This window comes from Somniosus microcephalus, chromosome 22, assembly GCF_052327205.1.
Source record: "Somniosus microcephalus isolate GS21.2 chromosome 22, FLI_Smic_1.0, whole genome shotgun sequence".
In the NCBI taxonomy this organism is placed as follows: Eukaryota; Metazoa; Chordata; class Chondrichthyes; order Squaliformes; family Somniosidae; genus Somniosus; species Somniosus microcephalus.
Window position 1 is genome coordinate 23865095 of NC_141008.1, and position 21307 is coordinate 23886401.

General features: G+C 45.0%; 1 protein-coding gene across 5 annotated transcripts in view; it reads left to right on the forward strand.

Annotated features, from left to right (window-relative positions):
• The window catches only part of hip1 (huntingtin interacting protein 1), a 279248-nt gene that overhangs the window by 215634 nt on the left and 42307 nt on the right, over window positions 1–21307 (forward strand). For all 5 annotated transcript variants that reach the window (XR_015073207.1, XM_085964331.1, XM_085964332.1 and 2 more), the window contains 4 exons: window positions 1031–1214; window positions 2066–2154; window positions 19075–19191; window positions 20377–20478. Coding sequence is in view for 4 of the 5 variants with exons in the window: in XM_085964331.1 (XP_085820457.1) it covers window positions 1031–1214; window positions 2066–2154; window positions 19075–19191; window positions 20377–20478 (492 nt within the window). In the remaining variant the exon portion in view is untranslated. The remainder of the gene's footprint in view (window positions 1–1030; window positions 1215–2065; window positions 2155–19074; window positions 19192–20376; window positions 20479–21307) is intronic.

The following is a 21307-nucleotide window of genomic DNA, read 5'->3' on the forward strand; positions in this document are numbered from 1 at the left end:
AACCGAGGATGACTTGCTTCCACATTAAAAATGAGTTCGCAGGTGACTGATGAGCCCAATGCAGGACCTACAGTCTCTGTCACAGGTGGGGCAGACGGTGGTTGAAGGGGCGGGTGGGTGGGGTGCTTGGGTTGATAGTAATAAACCGAGGAATGTCATACAAATGCACTACGCAATCGACTGCTATTATCGCCAACAGCTTCATCTGACAAGGTGAAGTACTGGTGTTACAGGCCTGACACTATTGCAGCAATTCCAGATGAAGTATTACACGTGTGAGTTGGCTTTATGCTGAGGTTTTTCCAGATAGTGTGTACTTAGCAATGCACCAAGTGAGCCTGGTGACAGCAGTGTGGTGAAATATTATGACCCTTGGTCACTTGTGAGACTGACATGATTCACTGCGTAAATGCTCTAGTTTTCCCAGGGGACCAGTGCCGATCCTGTCTAGGCAGCAAGTGTGCAAAGTTGGTTTGGGTGGCAGGTGGAAAGTGGAGGTGATGAATTCAAGAAGTGGTGTCTCTGACCGGTGATTCCTTCAAGTCTGGCCTTCAACTTGTGTGTGTCTTTTCTCTCTCTCTGTATTGAAAGCTTCTTCCTCTCCTTACTTTATTAACACTACTGTGGTCAGTGCTCGTCTGAACTTTTCTTGTTCCTCCTAAGCTGCAAATACCCAGTCCTACATGCTGTTTCCCCTCCCTGAATTATTACTGTATTGAAGACTCATCGTTCATTCCCTACTCTAACTCATTCTTTCCTCAAAGCTGTCACCCCTTCCTCTTACAACCTATAGACTTTTAAAACACAAATTTAACATTAACTTATTGTCATTTACTGATTTATCTCAACAACAGCATGCCTTTAACATAGGAAAATATCTCCGGGTGCTTCCCAAGAGCGTAATCACATGAAGATTGACCTCTTCTCTAATATTGCTTTCATCCCGTGGTGTCTTGCACTGAGCCTTAGTTTCTCCATATTGAAAATGGGTGAGTTTCAAGTCTCACGGTGCTCCTTGCGCTTGTTCCAGAGCAAGCGCCTGATCTCCCAGCTGAGGGGACGAATCAGCGAGTTGGAGGCGGAGCTGGCTGAGCAGCAACACCTGAAGCAGCAGGCGTTGGATGAGAACGAGTTTGTGAAGGCTGAACTCGAGGAGGTGAAGAAAAGACGAGATGACACAGAGAAAGCCCAGAGGAGCCTCACGGAGATCGAAAGTAAGTTCCACATTTACATAGGAGAAGGGGAAAGATTGTCGACTGGCATATGCATATGGTGATTGCATCTTGCTGCTGTGCATCCTGTATATGTAATGATTATCATTAAAAATCCTGTGTCAGTGTGAATTTAGTGAGTCTTAACCCAGTCAACCAGGGATCACTGTCCCTTCAACCAACCCATTCCGTAACTACAACCAATTGGATCCCAGAGGCTACTGTACCTTCAATCTGTCTGTTCAGCCAATCAGATCCCAGAACTTCATCACCAGGGGTCAATCTGATCCCTAACCCATCTCTTGTGTTGTCATTTTTGATTAGGATCTAAAATTTTAGGGAAGGAAAGGATTCCACAGCACTAGGAGCCTGGGGTGTGACAGAACCCACTTCACCTATTTTCCCTTTCACTCCTGACAGCAGTTACTGTGCCGATATGGTGTGACTAGGCAATGAGTATAATTGGCTATTCAACCACGGAAGGCATCGCTGCCATATCCTTGCTCCGCCTCTCCCCCCTCCCACACCCCCCCCCGTCATCCACACAAGCAAACTTTCCAGCAGGGGCCACTGATTCTCGGAGTGGATGATTGTACTTCTTTCTCAACCCCAGTGGCACTGAGGCAAATTGTAGTTCACCTGCTGCTGCCTGGCTGAGATCAAACAGCTGAGCTCAGTGAGGATGGAACCGGAGACCTCCCTGGTCTGTGGGACTCCGTACCACTGCTAGTCGAGCAGTCGGGTTTGAGCTCGCTTAATCGATGAAATTTCAGTATTTTGATGCTTCAAAAATGTTAACCTCAGTGACACATTTTAGATGGGACAATTTTGTTTTTCTTCTTTTCATCTCCCAGGAAAAGCTCAAGCCAATGAACAAAGATACACAAAATTAAAGGAAAAGTACACCGAACTAGTTCAGAACCACGCGGATCTGCTGCGGAAGGTAGGTCACTTTAGAATGCCAGCCTGATGTACAGCACGGTCGAAGTGAGCGTTCACTGGGCATGGTGATAGGTTTATAACATGAGCCACGCTGCCGCAACATTCAAGCAACTGCACATGTGCAAGATTACACATAAGCAGTTGCTTTCAAGTCACATACAGGGTTTGGGTAGGTTTGTGTGGGCAATTAGTATAAAAACTGTGCTGGCACCTTGTACAGGTTGACTGAATGCTCAGTCTGCCCACAGGTAGAGTAAAAGAAAGACTTGCATTCATATGACCTTTATGACCTCCAGATGTCCCAAAGTGCTGTACAACCAATGAAGTACCTCTGAAGTCTAGTCACTATTGTAATGTAGGAAATGCGGCAACCAATTTGCACACAGCAAGCTCCCACAACAGCAATAAATGACCAGATCATCTGTTTTAGGTATTGGTTCCGGGATAAAGGTTGGCCAGGACACTGGGAGAATTCCCCAGCTCTTCGAATAGTGCCATAGGATCTTTTATGTCCACCTGAGAGGTTAGACGGGGCCGCGGCTTAAAGTTTCAACCGAAAGACAGCAACTTCGTCAGTGCAGCACTCCCTCAGTACTGCACGGATGTGTCAGCCTATATTATGTCCTCAAGTCCCTGGAGTGGGACCTGAACCCACAACCTTCTGACTCCGAGGCAAGAGTGCGACCAAATGAGCCACAGCTGACAAGTAAAGTGCTGGCCCGCGGCAGCTGTTTGTTTGGTGTGGCTTTGCCTTCACTGGTGCAGAGAGCTGGATCTCTGTGCCCCTGCTGGAATTAGTACAGGCGTTGCCAAACTTAGCGAGGCTGGATGGGCCCGAGGCGGTGCCTGGGTTGACACTCCGACTTTCCTCACCTGAGTGAAGTACAGGTACCGATGACTTTGTTTTGGACCCACTGTCTGCTTACCAGCAATGGTCAGCATGACATTTAAACTCTCCATGCTCTTTGGTGGTCAAAATGCCACACGGGCCTTCCGCGCATAGGTTGCTGTGTTGCATGGTTTCCGTGCTTGGCAGAACAGTTGGGAGTTGTCGGAGGGAAGAGGATGAGGTTTTGCCATGTTTACAGGCCTGTTGCAAAGAGCCCTGATTGACATAAGTGACTGATATGCTGGAATCTCTGAGTATCTCTATTTATTAGTTTCTCTCAGAAACTGAGGATCGATGGCTGTGTGTTTTGGTCTCATCGTATCAAGTACAATCTCAACAGGTACAAGTTCTGAGACGTGCTTTTACTGACTGATAATTTGGATCAACTTTTACCATTTGGAATCTTTATTCTATTTCAAACTATCTCTCCTCACCACATCTGGTTGAGGCTCCTGCAACAAGTACTCATCAACCAGAATTAATTCATGTTTCTTTCAATAATGAGGTTTTGAGGCGTTTCATTTTGCATCTGTTTCTCACTGAGTTGGCAAGGTATTCCTAGTTCTTTTTCTTGCCTGTTTTAACCCATAACTCGTTAACTCGCATTTCATCAAATATTTCCGCAAGTTTGTGTATGTAGGTTGTATCCTGGCAATGTTCTCTGTTTAAACAGGCTTCTCCAGCTATCTCGGGAGTTGCTGGGGTAGATTTTCCCGAACCTGTCGGGAAGAAGGCAGGACTTCCCCTTTCGGGTTTTTGACCCGCCTACTTCCCGTCTGGCCAATCCGCGCGATTTTCCCTTGATTGACCTTGTTGAGCTCGCCCAGCGGGCTCAGCAGGCCAATTAAGGGCCACCCGGCAACAGGTGACGTCACAGACTGAAATTTCATCTGTCAAGAGTTCTTGACAGATGAAATATCAGTGTTTCACAGCTGCTTGAGGCTGTGAAACACTGACACTCTGAGTTCTGACATGAGTCATTCTGCACAGACTCAGTTAGAACTCTTACCGGCACTCAAAGCTGAAGGCTGTCACTTTTGACAGATCGCAGCGTTCAGCTTTCAGTTCCGGCTGAATGATGCGCTCCCGACGGCTACAGGAAGAAAGGCTGTGAAGGTAAGTACAGGTAAGTAAAAGTTCTTTACACACTTTAGACACACCAAACACACTTACCTTTACACTCATGCACCCATCACTCACCTGAGCGCCAACATCGCGACCCCTCCAACTCCTTCAACCCGACGGCCCGCCTGCTCCAACCTGGCGTGGTTTGGAGCCATCGGGAAACCCACACGAAACCCCTCAAAATAGGGATTAAGCTAAAAACTGCCTGTTAACTATCTGTTAACAGGCAGTTAATTGGCACTAATCCCTTCCCGCCTGGTTTCGGCGGGACCCAGTGCGGGGCGGGTACCTGCCGCCCCCGAAACTTATGTGGGGCGGGGCTTTGGGCGGGTTGGTGTCGGGACCCCCAATGTCGGGATTTTCAACCCCCGCCCGCCTGAAACCCTGCCCGACGGCTGGGGGGAAATCGGGGCCGCTGTGTCTGAGCTAAGAATTACTCAGTGTCTCGCTACTACTCTGCCTGAAAGCAAGTGTGTACTGCCCCCCACCAGCCCTGGTGTTACAAACCCTGACATTGGACACAATCATGGTACTGTACATTTATTTGAGTGAGATGTAAGCGATTGGCAATGATCAACTTTCCCCTGTTGTCAGAGTTTCCTTGTAGACCTGTTAAATATACTTAAATTAACTGTGCCAATATGTCAACGTTTTAAAATCAAACCCTTCATGATTTTTTCAAAAAGTTTAAAGCTGTGTGTTTTCAGTGTATTTGCATTAGACAGTGGCATTTAATTTTAACAAGAGGAAGAGTATCCTATTATACAAAAGGAGTTACAACTCTTAACAGCTAAATCAAAGCACCACAACGTCTCTGTATACACCAGATACAACATCAGTACTCGTAGGACTCGTTGATAGGTAACATCTACTTCTTACCTCATTTTTTTTCAATGGCAGCCCATGCACCACAGGCCTCTGGGATTAAGCAGAGGCTACATGTTTGACTGGCATTCATATTTCTTTCAAGGCACGAACACTTTGCGATTGTACTCTATTAACCCAGTGGGAGGTATTAAATCATTTTTTTAAATAGACTCTTTCTGGAGTAAATGCTTTTAAGTAAAAAGTTGCAGTTTGCCAAATCCAATTGATAAGAATGGGTGGCTTCGGAATGTGGATATGGGGGATTAATCAACGGGGGATATTGTAGGAAATGCAAGCACCTATTTGTGAAACCGTGCAAGCCAACGCACGACTTCAGCAGTTTGACTATCTCGATGTAAACTCTCAAATTTACCAGACTTATCACCTCCATCTACAATTAGCTCAACTGCAGCATTTCTTGTAGCCTGTACTGTTTGACGGGAAGCAACCCCACAATTAGTGAGAATGGGCAACAGTAATTTATATAGGGCTCGTCATGTCTCCGAGCAACTTAACAAGGTGGAGACGTGAGCACAGAGAAGGAAAATCTATCCTTTCAGTCATGCCTCGTGTCTCCTCATGGCTGAAAGGATAGATTTTTCAGAGGCTTTTGAAGGTAGGTAGGAAAATAGCGAGATAAAATGGTTTTGGGAGATAACTCCAGCGAGTAGGGATGTAATGACAGAAAAAAGAGCCTCTGATAGTGAAGCAGAGAGAGCGGGGAGTGAACAGTAATCTGGAGTCAGAGGGGAAAGAGGATTTGGACTGGGATACAAGGCTGGAGAGTGGATTATCATTCTGATGCGCTGAGGTGAAGCGGTCAAGTGAATACCAAAGAATGACCTGATAAATTTGCCTATCTGCTGAAGTGGAACTAATCCTGTTATTACTGCCTGTTTATTTTTATGGCCCATTTATTTATTATCCTTGCATTTTAACTTGCATGTAAATTTCTGAATTTTCCACAGGGAATTCATGCCTTGAACTCCCCTAGAATAACAACCCACTCCTTTTTGATGCTTGACCACTACAGTTGGAGCGGAGCCCAAACCTCTTGAATCAGTTCTGCCTATTTGTAGCGCAGACAAACCCTGGTGTAGTTGAGGACAGTGTCAAATTCTGTTTGAGAAGTAGATCAAATCTCCAGTAGATGAAGCTGAGGGTTGTGATCTCAATCTATGGTGACGGAGCCAACCCTCTGAATAAAGGTATACACGTCTCACTTCCTGATGTGAGCATCCACCACAGAGGCATTTTGTGAACACTTGTGGTTGTTGCTAAGGAAATTCGGGGTGGCATGTTGTATGAAAGAGTTTAGTGGTAGAGTGGACAAATGGGGATTATAGAGAGATATTCAGTCTGCGGCTCCGTAGAGGCTTACTACGCATAGTGATAAGATTGTTACAGGTTGGGCTTGTGCCCAACACTTTTCTTCGTTTTCACAGCTAGACAGCAGCTTTCATAAGCATCTGCTGTGAACGGAAACCTGGGTCTGTACCCTATGCTGTCAATGCATTAGTGTATCCCAGGTCTAACAATGAACCCTGAATCATTTGTTGAACACCTAGGATGTCCACCTCAACCTCCTGCCATATTAGAAGGCAGAAAATGCCACATCACTCGCCCACTGCATTCGGGCTTAAAAAAACACTAGTTTAGTTATAAGTGAAATAAGCTGCAAAAAGACACAGCAAGACATAAAACAGAAAGACCGACTTTACACAATAGCTGAAATGGTCTGCCTGTTTAAAACGAGAAAAGAAAGTCCAAACTCTTGAACAATTGTCGGCCGCAGTGAGATCTGTGACAACTATTACTGTTCTTTACAGAACGCCTCGGATTCCTCCCTGAGCTCCCACGTATGTAACCTGCACGCACTTGGTTTGGAAGCTACTTTAGTCGCAAACAATGTTGCCCCTAAGGTGCGCGTGCCCCTGCGCATCGATCGGGAGGTCCCACGCAGGCTGCTCACAAGCTATTGCTGCTGGAAGATAGCGTACATTTAAAGGAACCGTGCACGAAAAAAAATTTGAGGGAACAAGGTGACTGTTCCAGGGCAGATCATTTTGAAACTGCAGCACTTGATGCTTATTTAGATCCTTGGGTCAAGGAAGAAGTCAAAGCTTTTGAAAGCTTTGCCTATCTTGGGCACCACAAAATACTTAAAGCAGAGGCTGCTTCGTGGGAAGTTGAAAGTCTCTACTTTGGTTGCCCTTAATTGTAAAAGGTTATCTGGGTTTAACAGCACATAAGAGCCAGAGCGCCAACAGTGCATGAGTAGCACCAGTCCCAGCATCACGCACCAGTTCTTCATATCGGATTGTCTAATATAAATATTATGTATGCTCCGTTCAATGTGCTATTGCTACATTACAACAGTAACCACACTTCAAAAGTACTTCATTGGCTGTAAAGCGCTTTGGGACGTCCTGAGGTCGTGAAAGGTGCTATAGAAATGCCAGCTTTTTATTGGTATATAAAGATACTGCTGTGGTGTGTTATGTTGGTGTATAGACGAGAGTACTGTTATCCTCATTATATCTTGACTTATATTTGATACCAAAAAATCAGAACTCAGCTGCACCTTGTAATGTGTTCCTGTATCATCTTTAAAATATCCTTTCCACAATTAACCCCTCCAGTGGTCATTTTGTTTTGAAAAGCAGAATTATAGTAAGCTCCAAAATGATGGAAAACGTGTCAAATAAAGTATCAAGTCTCTAGATTTCTTTGGGTGAGGGGGAGATACCCCAGACCCCATGGAAAATGAACCTCATAATTTCAATCCACATTTGCCTTGAGAAATTTCTAAATCTGCTGAGAGAAAACTGGATTTTGCCTATGTTACCCGAGCTGATTTTGTTTTAAGTTAGTTCTATAATGCCAGATTCAGCTTATAAGGGGTTAATTCCCAAAGCTTGCGACCTGGAACTTGCATCGACAGCAGTGATTTGCTGTAGACTTGGTGAAAGTCTGGTTGCTCTATACAATCATTGTGAGAAGGTGGCTGTATGGAGGGTCCTGTCGCCGTTCTGTTCTATTGCCACAGCCAGGGTCTTGGTTAAGGCAGGTGTTGATTGGCCTTCTGCTCACACCTCAAAGGGTAGACATTCACCTGAGGGCTATAACTATGTTGGACAGCTTGAAGCCCTCCATCTCAGTCAGAGGTTCCCAGAGTGCCGGGGAGGGGGCTAAGCTGTTTTAACACAATGTTAAAAATTGTGCTGTTCATTCATGTACAGGAAACTTTCTGGTATCCGGCACTGACGGGACCGAGCTGGTGCCGTACCATCAAAACTGCCGTATGAACCAGCGCTAATGTTAAAACATACGGAGCTTTTCAGCTCCGTGTGAATCAACAAACCCTGTTGCTTAGCAACCGCTTCAAAACAGTCGGCCGCAGCTTAAAAGCGTCTCTGTAGCTAAGCAACAGCTTCAACTTGACCTTGCAGAGCCTGACTGGGGGGGGGGAAAAAGCAACGAGAAGTAAAAAAACTTATAGGAAACGGCTCCTGAATTTTGCCGGTAGATAGTGCTTTCCGGACTTTTAACCTCCGGTTAAACGAAAGTTTCCTGTATTTTGTATAAATAAACCAGCTGATAGTTTGAAGCTGTGCCTCCTCTCCACACCATGCTATTTTCATCTGCCTTCCACAGAGAGGAGAATTCGTGTAGTTGCATGTATTCTACTCCAGTGGCCCATGCACAAAGTAAGGATTCTCTGTTGAGATCTCTGGGTAGTAATAGATGTCTGGCAAAACTCATTGCACTCCGGATCATAGGAACATCGAGGCCTTCGTAAAGGAATGATCAGTATCACTGAACCCAAGAGAATATGCAGCATATGAACCTGAAATTGTGACATCGTCACTGCTGCAACCTGGAGTTTTTGTACTTGTCAAAGTTGTAACTAGCCTGTGTCCCATTGCACTTTCAGTGTAATTACCTGTTTTCATGTCATAAGCAATTTTCAGGACTGTTTGAGTTTTTTGGAGCTGTGTCAGCTTTCAGTAGTTTTCTGCGAAACTGAGCACATCTGCTGGAGCTGTACCTGGTCAGGAAAGGGTAGAAATGGCCAGAAGCTGAAATGAGAAGACTTGTAGGGGTGATATTCTGGAGGTTGGGTGAGCGGCTTGCTGGATTCTGGGCTGCATGCCCAGTGGGCTGGGTGAGGGATGGACTGGATAACCTGATAGGCATTTTCTTCTCCTTGATGTTTTCTCGTATTAACCTTTTAAACCCACTGCTTTTCTTCATTCACATTGTGAAAATAGATAATGAGGATAAGTTTACGGAGGGGCTACTTAAATGAGCCAGAGTACCTGGTGAGGGTAGAAATTTGAATCTGTTGACTTGTAGAAATAAGAACAAGTAGACCTGATGAGAAGTTCTAGCAACAAGCCTGTTCTGTCCCTGAGTGAGGCCGTCGGCTCCGATTGACCATATATTTCACCCCTATTATTAACACTAGGGCAGCAATTGCTTTAACGGAAGAGGTTAAACTAGGGTACATATGTTTTAAATGTTCAGTTCAAGGTAAAGACTAGGCAGACGGCGCCATCCGCTGGCTACCAGTGGTACGACTCTTAGCCAAACAAACATCAGAATTCGAGCCATAATTAGGACCAGTGATTTATTATGGTGCATCCACCTGTGACTGATCACTCCAGCACAACTTTCCCTGTCACTTTTTCTACTCAGCAGCACATTAATTTTGATCAGCATGTTTCAAAATAACTATGTTCTGTCTTTCAATCTGCCTAACATTGAACGAATTTTCCAGCTGGTTAGTGGCTACTACTCTACTGGCTCCTCAAGCAAAACTATGAGTTTTAATGGTGAATGTGCACAGAGTTTCCTTACTGTACAGGCGTCTCTTGGGTGGGCTGAGACAGAACACCGGCCCTTTAAAACATGCTGCTGATTGAAGTTTGAGTGCCGGTGAGATGATAAAGATGTCCCATGATCTTCGTCAATGCTCCCACCCTGTCTGGTTCAGGACTTGGGTGTGCTAATCTTGTTGCTTCAGTGTGTCTTTATTCATCAAACCTACCTTGATGGGAATGTCTGAGAGGACTCCAGGCAGTTCCCCACGAGGAGAGGAAGGCAAGTAACCAAGACCCACCTTGCAAACACTCTAGGGGCTGGATTAACAGACAGCTGGGATCGGTTTGGCTAGAGAATGGAGGTGTGCTGCAGGGATGCAAAAACAGAGTTGAGAAATGATCAGCCAGTGTGTCCTCGTCCTCTGGATCTCTGTCCCTCAACACTTCTGCCTTGTCACCTCCCTCCCGTGGTCTGAAAGGCCCTCGCCAAGACTCTTCTCCTTCACCGTGTATTGCCCCACACTCCAGCCTTCTTCTGTTTCTCCTGTTTAGTCTTTTTGTCCTTTACTCTGTAAAGTGATGAGATGTCTCTCCACATAAGGAGTGTTGTAGAGATGCAAATTGTTGAGAAAATAATTTAGCTAAATATATGTTGCAAACTGGCAACTTTTTGAACAGTTTCCACACAGGAGAATGCACTAAAAGTCATACAGTAGCTTCCTGTAAGATTTTCTGAGCTGCAGCTGTTTGCGCTCCCATTCGTAACTGGTTTGTGGGAGATGGTGATTCCTGATTGGTCACTGAGAGCTGAATCTCTTGACCAACAAGGGGCCAGCCATTTAAAAAAAATTGTGTGGAAAACTTGTCATTCAACTCACTACCGCCCTTGATCAGCTGTGATACAAAAAGCAATAGCTCAGCTTCTTCGTCCAGTTACACTGTGCTCTGATCTCGTGCATGCAATCCATCTTCTTCAGTTTGGGTTTTGTCCCAACACATGCTCTTCTGCTCATGGCTAGACAGCAGTTTCCAGAAGCAGGTCTTGTTTCGAAGAACCAAAATCTACCATTTTATTCTCCACCACATGTCTGGAATGGTGCAGATGTCAAAAGGGAATCGGACATATACTTGAAAAGAAAACATTTGCAGGGCAATGGGAAAAGAGCAGGGACCAATTGGATCGCTCTTTCAAAGAGGCACGATGGACAAATGGCCTCTTTCTGTCCTGTAAGATTCTTTGATTAATGTGTTCAGAGCCAGTTAATTAAATAAACTCATCGATCCCCCTACAATTCTTATGTTGGAGTCAAGACCTGTATAATGTTGGAAAGTTTTAGCTTGACATTCCCAAAGTGTGATGATTGAAGCTGCTTCTGCAATAACAGGAAGGTTAAAAATATAATAGAAAAAACATGCATTAGAACAAAATGTGTTGATTTTTATTTGACACAATCACAACTGGAAAGCTAAACCCACAGAAACCAAATCACGCACCTCACATGCATCACAACTCACTGACAATAACACCAGGCTAGCGATGTGCACTACAGCACCACTAAGTAGCCACCAGCAAATTATTAAATTCATAGAGCAGCAGGCATCAGCAGATTAAGCCAGCAGTGGGCCCCAGTTAATTATTAAATTAATGCAACAGTGGTCAGCAGCCAATTAATAAATGCATAGTGTGCACTTACACCAATAAATTGAGGCAACAGTAGGCGCCAATGAATTAAATTCAAAGAGCAAAGGGCATACCTGCAAATTAATTAATGGAGCGGCAGGTAAACCAATAAATTGAGGCAACAGCAGCCACCAATAAATAGCATACCAACACATCAATAAATAGCACACCAACACATCAATAAATGGTATACCACTAAATAGCACATCAATAAATAGCACACCAACACATCAATAAATGGTATACCACTAAATAGCACATCAATAAATAGCACACCAACACATCAATAAATGGTATACCACTAAATAGCACATCAATAAATAGCACACCAACACATCAATAAATGGTATACCACTAAATAGCACATCAATAAATAGCACACCAACACATCAAAAATGAATGGAGCAGTGGGCACAACAGATCAATAACTGAATGGAGCAGCTGGCACGTGTGAATTCATACTGCCTTGTTACTTTCACTGTTACTGCTTCTTACCCTTCTGGCCACGAACTGATTTTCATTTCTTTCATCACCTATTTACTTTCCAAGTGTGACGAGTGATTACCAGGTATTTGCCGACTGCAAAGGTAAGTTTAAAAAAATAAAAAATAAAAGGCTCTTTATGAACAAAAGGGCTTTTTTTTAGTTAAAGGCACTTAAACGGCTAATCCTGTACAGTATCACGCGTTCCAGTGCTCCTGAGGAAAGATGGAAGCAAATCTCCCAGTTAGGAGCAAGTTAAATTGGGCAGGAAAATGGGTCATTGATATGGTGGGATCAGAGGTCACAGGATGTGGGGACTCAAAGCTGTCAGAGTTGCTTTAGAGTCCTCGTGGTCAGAAGCTACAGTGTTGTTGAGGGTAGCCGTTTACATAGGAGAATTACCATTATAAATATTTGCCCATGATAATGTTAATGTTGAAATAAAGTATGACAACAAATCTTTACAACAAGAAGGGTGGGAATTGCACGATTTTTTATAATATCTGTATATAGATTTATATGGTTAATAACAGATCCCATGAATTAAATAAATATTACTGGAGCTGAAGAATTAAATGAATATCATCAGACAAGGATTTATTCAAATAGACAATATTAGAGCCAAGGAGTTAAGTAAATATTCAAGCATATAAATTAACTAGATCATGAATTAAATAAATAATGTCGGGGTGCCTAGGCTAGGCTGGCAAGCATTCCTTGGAGTCGAAGAATTAAGTAAATATCAGAATCAATTAATCAAAAGAATAATATTGGAGCTTAAATGGTTGGAGGAATTACGAGATACAGCTGGGAGACTGAGACTGGTGTTTAGCAATAGCGCTTGACATTGGGAAGACTGCAAGGTGTGTGATAGTAAAAACATGACTGTAAAAACATTTCTAAGCACTTTCAGTAACCAGATATTACTCTAGGTGTGACAGATGTTACTCCAGATATAATAAAAGTGTGACAACACGATGTGCGTGCAGATGCAGGACTTTATTATAGATAAATGATCGACAGAAAATTATCCTCTACTTCGAAACTGCGTTCAATCAGTTTTTTTCCCAGTTTTCTCCCTCCCTTTCCTGAAGTTGTTGACCTTTGCAGGGACAGGGTCCCGAGGCAGCTTGCCAACGTGGTCATTCTCCTAGTTTGAGCCTAGACACCGAACATTGGCAGTGGAGGAGAATGGTGTATCAGCTTATACTGAGACTGGACCTGTTCTGATCTGATGTCCTCCTGTTCCACCGGGAATATTGGACAATTCCCCCCTCCCCCGAGCCCAGGGGCATTGAAGCTAAATGTAGCATCCTCAGTACTGGCAAGGTTGAAATCGGATGACGGAACATAAATTGGGGAATGAACCTGGGGTCTTCCCATTCCATGGGACTCACTACTACATCAAGTGGTGCATTTACCGAGCCAACAGGAGACTCGCCTCAATTAGTTTGGATTACTCAGTGCTAATGGTGTCAGTGGTGCAGCAGATTCTGCTGTCGTACCGGGGCAAGTGATGATCATCCATGTTGTATTCTGCTTTCAGCTGGTGTGATGAACACGTGATTGATTTGGGTGTGAGGCTTGCCCAGCAGTTCGGTATCACTCAGATTTAGGATGAGCCCGTCATAAGTACGACACCTCGTCATCACGATTCACTTACCTCGGGAGATGCTGCATTCATTTTTTGGGTCATTGTTGAGATCATCAAAAACGAAGCTTGGTGACGGCAGCGATCCTGTTGTTAATTCAATGATCCTGTTGTTAATTCAGCGATCCCATTGATAATTCAGCGATCCTGTTGTTAATTCAGTGATCCTGTTGTTAATTCAATGATCCTGTTGTTAATTCAGCGATCCCATTGATAATTCAGCGATCCTGTTGTTAATTCAGTGACCCTGTTGTTAATTCAATGATCCTGTCGTTAATTCAGCCATCCCGTCGTTAATTCAGCCATCCCGTCATTAATTCAGCCATCCTGTCGTTAATTCAGCCATCCCGTCGTTAATTCAGCCACCCCGTCGTCAATTCAATGGAACCTAACTTGATAAAGCGAATAAAATGGCACGGTTTAGTTTTCTTCCTGGATGGTGCTTGTTCTCGGTGTGTCTATTATGTTGGTGTTTCTCTATCACAGAATGCAATCCACCACTGTACTGGGTTAAGAAAGTCCGACGGCCAAAGTTGTGATCCTCTTGTTCTGAATGGCTCTGTTCCCATGATGTGGTTCTTTGACCCACCAAGCCATTGCAGGAGCTGGATAGTATCAGAAAACTAGAAGACTTGGCCTACACAGTGATTCCAGAGATATGGAAATCAGTCCCACATTTAACTATTGCAGCGTCCATTTATGTAGCACCTTTGATTGGCAAAAGATGAAAAATTTTTATGCAGCGAGTTATGATTATCTGGAATGCACTGTCTGAAAGGGTGGTGGAAGCAAAAGGGAATTCATAGAATAGAATAGAATCATAGAATGGTTACAACACAAGGCCATTCGGCCCATTGAGCCCGTGCCGGCTCTCTGCAAGAGCACGTCGGCTAGTCACACACCCCTGCCTTTTCCCCGTAGCCCTGCAAAGTTTTTCCTTCAGGTACTTATCCAATTCATTTTTGAAAGCCATGATTGAGTCTGCCTCCTCCACCCTTTCAGGCAGTGCATTCCAGATCCCAACCACTCGCTGTGTAAAAAAGTTCTACCTCATGTCGCCTTTGGTTCTTTTGCCAATACTTTAAATCTGTGTCCTCTGATTCTCGACCCTTCCGCCAATTTGAACAGTTTCTCTCTATCTATCCTGTCTAGACCCCTCATGATTTTGAACACCTCTATCAAATCTTCTCTCAAACTTCTCTGCTCTAAGGAGAACAACCCCAGCTTCTCCAGTCTATCCACGTAACTGAAGTCCCTCATTCCTGGAACCATTCTCGTAAATCTTTTCTGCACCCTCTCCAAGGCCTTCACATCCTTCCTAAAGTGTGGTGCCCAGAATTGGACACAATACTCCAATTGAGGTTGGACCAGTGTTTTATAAAGGTGGTTCATAACTTCCTTGCTTTTGTACTCTATGCCTCTATTTATGAAGCCCAGTATCCCGTGTGCTTTTTTAACCGCTTTCTCAATCTGCCTTGCCACCTTCGACGATTTGTGCACATATACTCACAGGTGTCTCTGTTCATGCACCCCCTTTAGAATTGTACCCTTTAGTTTATATTGCCTCTCCTCGTTCTTCCTACCAAAATGTATCACTTCTCACTTTTCTGCCTTAAATTTAATCTGCCACGTGTCCAATCATTCCACCAGCCTGTCTATGTCCTTGAAGTCTACCCCTATCCTCCTCACTGTTCACTATACTTCCAAATTTTGTGTCATCTGCAAATTTTGAAATTGTGCCCTGTACACCCAAGTCTAAGTCATTAATATACATCAAGAATAGCAGTGGTCCCAGTACCGACCCCTGGGGAACCCCACTGTATACCTTCCTCCAGTCCGATAACAACCGTTCACCACTACTCTCTGTTTCCTGTCACTTAGCCAATTCCATATCCACGTTGCCACTGTCCCTTTTATTCCATGGGCTTCAACTTTGCTGGCAAGCCTATGATGTGGCACTTTATCAAACGGCTTTCCTTAATTAATCCACACTTGTCCAAGTGACTGTTAATTTTGTCCTGGATTTTTGTTTCTAAAAGCTTCCCCACGACTGAGGTTAAACTGACTGGCCTGTAGTTGCTGGGTTTATCCGTACACACTTTTCTGAAGAAGGATGTAACATTTGCAGTCCTCTGGCACCATCCCTGCATCTAAGGAGGATTGGAAGATTATGGCCAGTACCTCTGCAATTTCCACTTTACTTCCCTCAGCATCCTAGGATGCATCCCATCCGGTTCTGGTGACTTATTTACTTTAAGTACAGCCAGCCTTTCTAGTACATGCTCTTTATCAATTTTTATCCCATCCAGTATCTCAACTACCTCCTCTTTCACTATGGCTTTGGCAGCATCTTCTTCCTTGGTAAAGACAGATGCAAAGTACTCGTTTAGTACCTCAGCCATGCCCTCTGCCTCCATGCGTAGGTCTCTATTTTGGTTCCTAATCGGCCCCACCCCTCCTCTTACTACCCGTTTACTATTTTTATGCCTATAGAAGACTTTTGGATTCCCTTTCATGTCAGCTGCCAATCTATTCTCATACTCTGTTTGCCCCTCTTATTTCCTTTTTCACTCCCCTTCTGAAGTTTCTATATTCAGCCTGGTTCTCACTTTTATTCTCAACCTAATATCTGTCATACACCCTCTTTTTCGGCTTCATTTTACTCTCTATCTCTTTCATCATCCAGGGAGCTCTGGCTTTGGTTGCTCTACCGTTCGCCCTCGTGGGAATGTACCTCGACTGTACCCGAACCATCTCCTCTTTAAAGGCAGCCCATTGTTCGATTACAGTTTTGCCTGCCAATCTTTATTCCCATTTACCCGGGCCAGATCCGTTCTCAACCCACTGAAATTGGCCTTCCTCCAATGAAGTATTTTTACTCTAGATTGTGCCCTGTCCTTTTCCATAGCTAATCTAAATCTTATGATACTGTGATCACTGTTCCCTAAATGTTCCCCTACTGACACTTGCTCTACTTGACCCACCTCATTCCCCAGAACCAGATCCAGCAATGCCTCCTTCCTCGGGACAGAAACGTACTGATCAAGAAAGTTCTCCTGAACACACTTCAGAAATTCTTCCTCCTCTCTGCCCTTTACACTATTACTAACCCAGTCTATATTAGGATAGTTGAAGTCCTCCATTATCACTACTCTATAGTTCTTGCACCTCTCTGTAATTTCCCTGCAAATTTGCTCCTCTATCTCCTTCCCACTAGTTGGCGGTCTATAGATTACACCTAGTAGTGTAATGGCACCTCTAATGTTTCTCCATTCTAACCAGATAGATTCTGTCCTTGACCCTCCAGGACATCCTGTCTCTCCAGCACTGTAATATTCTCCTTACCCAATACTGCCACCCCACCTCCTTTCTTTTGTTCCCTGTCTTTCCTGCACACCTTATAACCAGGAATATTTAGTACCCAATCCTGCCCTTTTTTGAGCCAGGTCTCTGTTATCACCACGACATCATATTCCCATGTGTCTATTTGCGTCTGCAGCTCACCAACCTTATTTACCACGCTTCGTGCATTTATACACATGCACTGTAAACCTATCTTGGACCTTATTGTATTCTCTTAGTCTGACCCCTCCTGATATCGTACTATTTCTTACTCTAGTGCTAGCTGTGTCTCCCAATCCTTTGTGCACCTTGTTTCTCCTTTCTAATGCTGCATCTTGGTGCCCATCCCCCTGCCAAGTTAGTTTAAAACCTGTACAGGTCCCACCTCCCCCCAGCACTGGTCCCAATGTCCCAGGAATCTAAAACACTGCCCTCCTGAACCATCTCTCCAGCCACACATTCATGTGCTCTATCCTCCTATTTCTATATTCACTAGCGCGTGGCACCGGGAGTAATCCAGAGATTACTACCTTTGAGGTCCTGCTTTTTAATCTCTTTCCCAGCTCTGTAAAATCTGCCTGCAGGACTTCATCCCTCTTTCTACCTATGTCGTTGATACCAATATGGACCACGACCTCTGGCTGTTCACACTCTCCCCTCAGAATGTTTTGCAGCCGCTCAGTTACATCCTTGACCCTGACACCAGGGAGGCAACATACCATCCTGGAATCATGTCTGCGGCCGCAGAAACGTCTGTCTGTTCCCCTAATTATCGAATCTCCCATCACTATTGCTTTCCCGATCTTCCTCCACCCCCCCCCCCGGCCAACCCCTGTACAGCTGAGCCACCCATGGTGCCGTGGACTTGGCTCTGGCTGTTCTCCCCAGAGGAACCATTGCCCTCACCTACTGGTTAGAGAGTGAGATGGACTCGGGGGACTCCTGCACTACCTGCCTGGTCATCCTTTTCTGTCTGACGGTCACCCATTCCCTCTCTGCCTGCACACTCTTACGTTGTGGGGTGACCCCCTCCTGAAATGTGCTATCCACATAGCTCTCAGCCTCACGGATGCACCGCAGTGACGCCAGCTGCTGCTCAAGCTCCGAAACCTGGAGCTTGAGCTCCTCCAGCTGACGACACTTCCTGCACATGTGGTTGTCCAGGACATGGGAAGCGTCCTGGAGTTCCCACATGGCACAAGATGTGCATTCCACAGGACCGAGGTGCCCTGCCATGCCTCTACTTAATAGACTATTAAGTAACTTAACAGAAATAAACTTAAGACGTTAAAAAAAAATCACCAGCTACTCACCAATCAGCTCCTTCCCTTGTGTTGATGCCACTTACGTCGCTCCCTGATGCTCGCGCTTTCTCTGGGCTCTCGAGCCTACCTTTATCTCTGGCCTCTCCTCTCGCTCTCCCCCAGGTCCACGCTCGTGCCTATTCGAGTCCTTGGGTTCTGTGGCTCCACTCCTCCTTCTCAGTTAGACGTCTCAATCGCCTTCCTCCTCTCCACCGGATTCCTGCACTCACCAATTCCTCCACTCTGCTTGCGATCCACTCCGTTGCATTCTCCAAGCTCTGTGCTCAAGCTCATCTATATATGTATATATACTTGAAAAGGAAATATTTGCAGGGCTATGGGGAAAGAGCAGGGGAGTGGGACTAATTGGATAGCTCTACCAAAGAGTCGACACAGACATGATAGGCCAAATGAACCCCCTTCTGTGCTGTATGATTCTCGTAAATGCCCCATCGTACTTCACAGGGAGATGACTGAAGAGAGAGAGGAGACTTGTGAAGGTGAGGAGAGAGATGGCAAGGCGGAAGGGTTTAGGGAGGGTGTTCGAGAGTGTATGGCCGAGATTGTTAAACAGCTCAAACAGGCCACTTCAGAACAATGAACACTGAAGCTTTGAAGGCTTTTAGAAAGCTGCTATTGAGTGTCTCTGGGCCACGGTGTGCTTTAAATGTGTTCTGTAGTCCCAGTGGTGAAAGTGCAGACTGATTACCCACCCGTTGCCCTGACTGACTGCCCCTGCTCTAATTTTTACAGAACGCAGAGGTAACGAAGCAAATGACATTGTTTCGTCAGACGCAGGAGGACATGGAACAGGTGAAGAAGGAGTTGGAGGAGACCGTGCATCGGCTGAAAGAAGATATCCAGCAGAAAGTGAGTGCAGCAGCTAGCTGGCCAGATCACAGTGGATCAGGAGAAATTCCACCGTCGTCTGATCGCAGGACCTGTGTAATCTCGAAAGCTGGTGCAGTAATTCCAATCCAGCTCAGTGGAAGACAAATCTCGGATCTGTTACACTATTTCTGTCGGGTTTTTAATAAGTCTCCTTTTTCTTTCCCTCGCCCCTCTGAAGGTGCTGCCTCGTGCTGGGGTATAGTTCCACCCAGTGCCCTTCATTCCCCCACTACCTCGCCCAACTGGCCATCCTTCCCCTAACCTCTCCGCCTCTCGACATCTCTCTCCTTTTAAGACTCTCCTTAAAACCTATCTCTTTGACCAAGTCCCAATATCTCCTTATGTGCCTCGGTGTCAAATTTGTTCTGATAACGGTCCTGTAAAGCACCTTGGGATGTTTTTACTACGTTAAAGGCGCTATATAAATGCAAGTTGTTGCTCATTTGTGAGCTTTGACGCAGAGTGTTGGCAGGATGTTTGACTACAGTACGTTACAGCCAAGCTCGATGCCGCCCTCACCCCATGGCCACACACACGGGCACTTCTGGCGGGGCGGAAGGGGGGGGACGGTTGCTGGATAGTGATGTGGATTAGCAATCCTGCCTGATTACACCACCCCCGCCACCCCACCTCTGCCACAAGCCCAGGAAAACTGAGGTAAAACACACCCCTAGGCGAGATCAGCTCGCTGAGCACAGACTCGGAACTGGAGGTGGCACCTTCCCGATCTGTAGAGACCATTACCATTTTCAACAGTGTATTTACCAACTGCAGCAGCCAGATTTGTGGAATGAATTATCAAGAGGCCAATTGAAGTGCAGTGTATCAATGTTTCAAGAGGCACTTGAATGTGTTTTTGGAGACCGATGGGATTGAGGGATATGGTGAGAAGGCGGATAGGTGGGGTTGCTTTCGGAGTTCTAGGTTTAATGGCCCTGTTCCCAAAAGCTGTTGGATAAATACACGTGTTCACTGGTCACGTGCAATTCTGGTGGGTAATGGGTTAATTGATGGCACTGATGGGGGAGGTGTCCAAAAGGGAAGTTTTTTCTGAGATTAAGGCCTGTCTTTTCTGTGAGTTTGCAAGTCTTTTAAAACATGGGAAATCCCAGACAGTTTGATGGCTCTGAGGGGCTGATCAACTTCTCTTTCCTGAAACTACAGGCTCAGGAGCAGACTCGGTTCTTGGAATCCCTGCAGCAAGAGCTGAAATCCAGGAATGAGGAGGTGGTGTCACTGAAAAGCTCGCACGAGGACTCTCAACAGGTAAGAGTACAGATACGTCCCTTCAAGATTAGAGGGCGGGTTCAGGAACTCCTCGCTCCGTTTGCTTAGTCCAGCTTACTGCACAAAATACCCAGTTTAAAATGATTCAGACACTGGCTCTGTGGAACTAGGACATTAGTGAGCTTCATTCACCGATCTTCCTGACTGAAGGAGGTCTCCTAAAAGTAGCCTGGATCCATTGTCTCAACTGTCTGACTATTTATCTGTATACATTAAAAAAACGGTTAAATGAACAATTATTTTTGCCAAGTGACTTTATTCACTTAACCGTTCACAGAAAATCCTGGAAATACTCAGCAGGCATCACCTGTAGATGGGGCTAAAGGGGTTAAGATTATGAGGACAGGTTGCAGAGACTAGGCTTCTATTCCCTTGAGTTTAGAAGATTAAGGGGTGATCTAATTGAAGTGTTTAAGATGATTAAAGGAGTTGATAGGATAGAGAGAGAGAAACTATTTCCTCTGATGGGCCGTAACCTTAAAATTAGAGCCAGGCCGTTCAGGGGTGATGTCAGAAAGCACTTCATCACACAAAGGGTGGTGGAAATCCGGAACAATCTCGCCCAAAAAGCTTTTGAGGCTGGGGGTCAATTGAGAATTTCAAAATTGCGATTGATAGATTTTTGTTAGGCAAGGGTATTAAGGGTTACAGAATTAAGATACAGATCAGCCATGATCTAATTGAATGGTGGGATAGGCTTGAGGGGCTGAATGGCCTCCTCCTGTTCCTATGTTCCTAGAGAGTAAGAAACAGCGTTAACGTTCCAGGTCGAGGACCTTTCATCAGAACGTTCTATTCTTTTACCCAT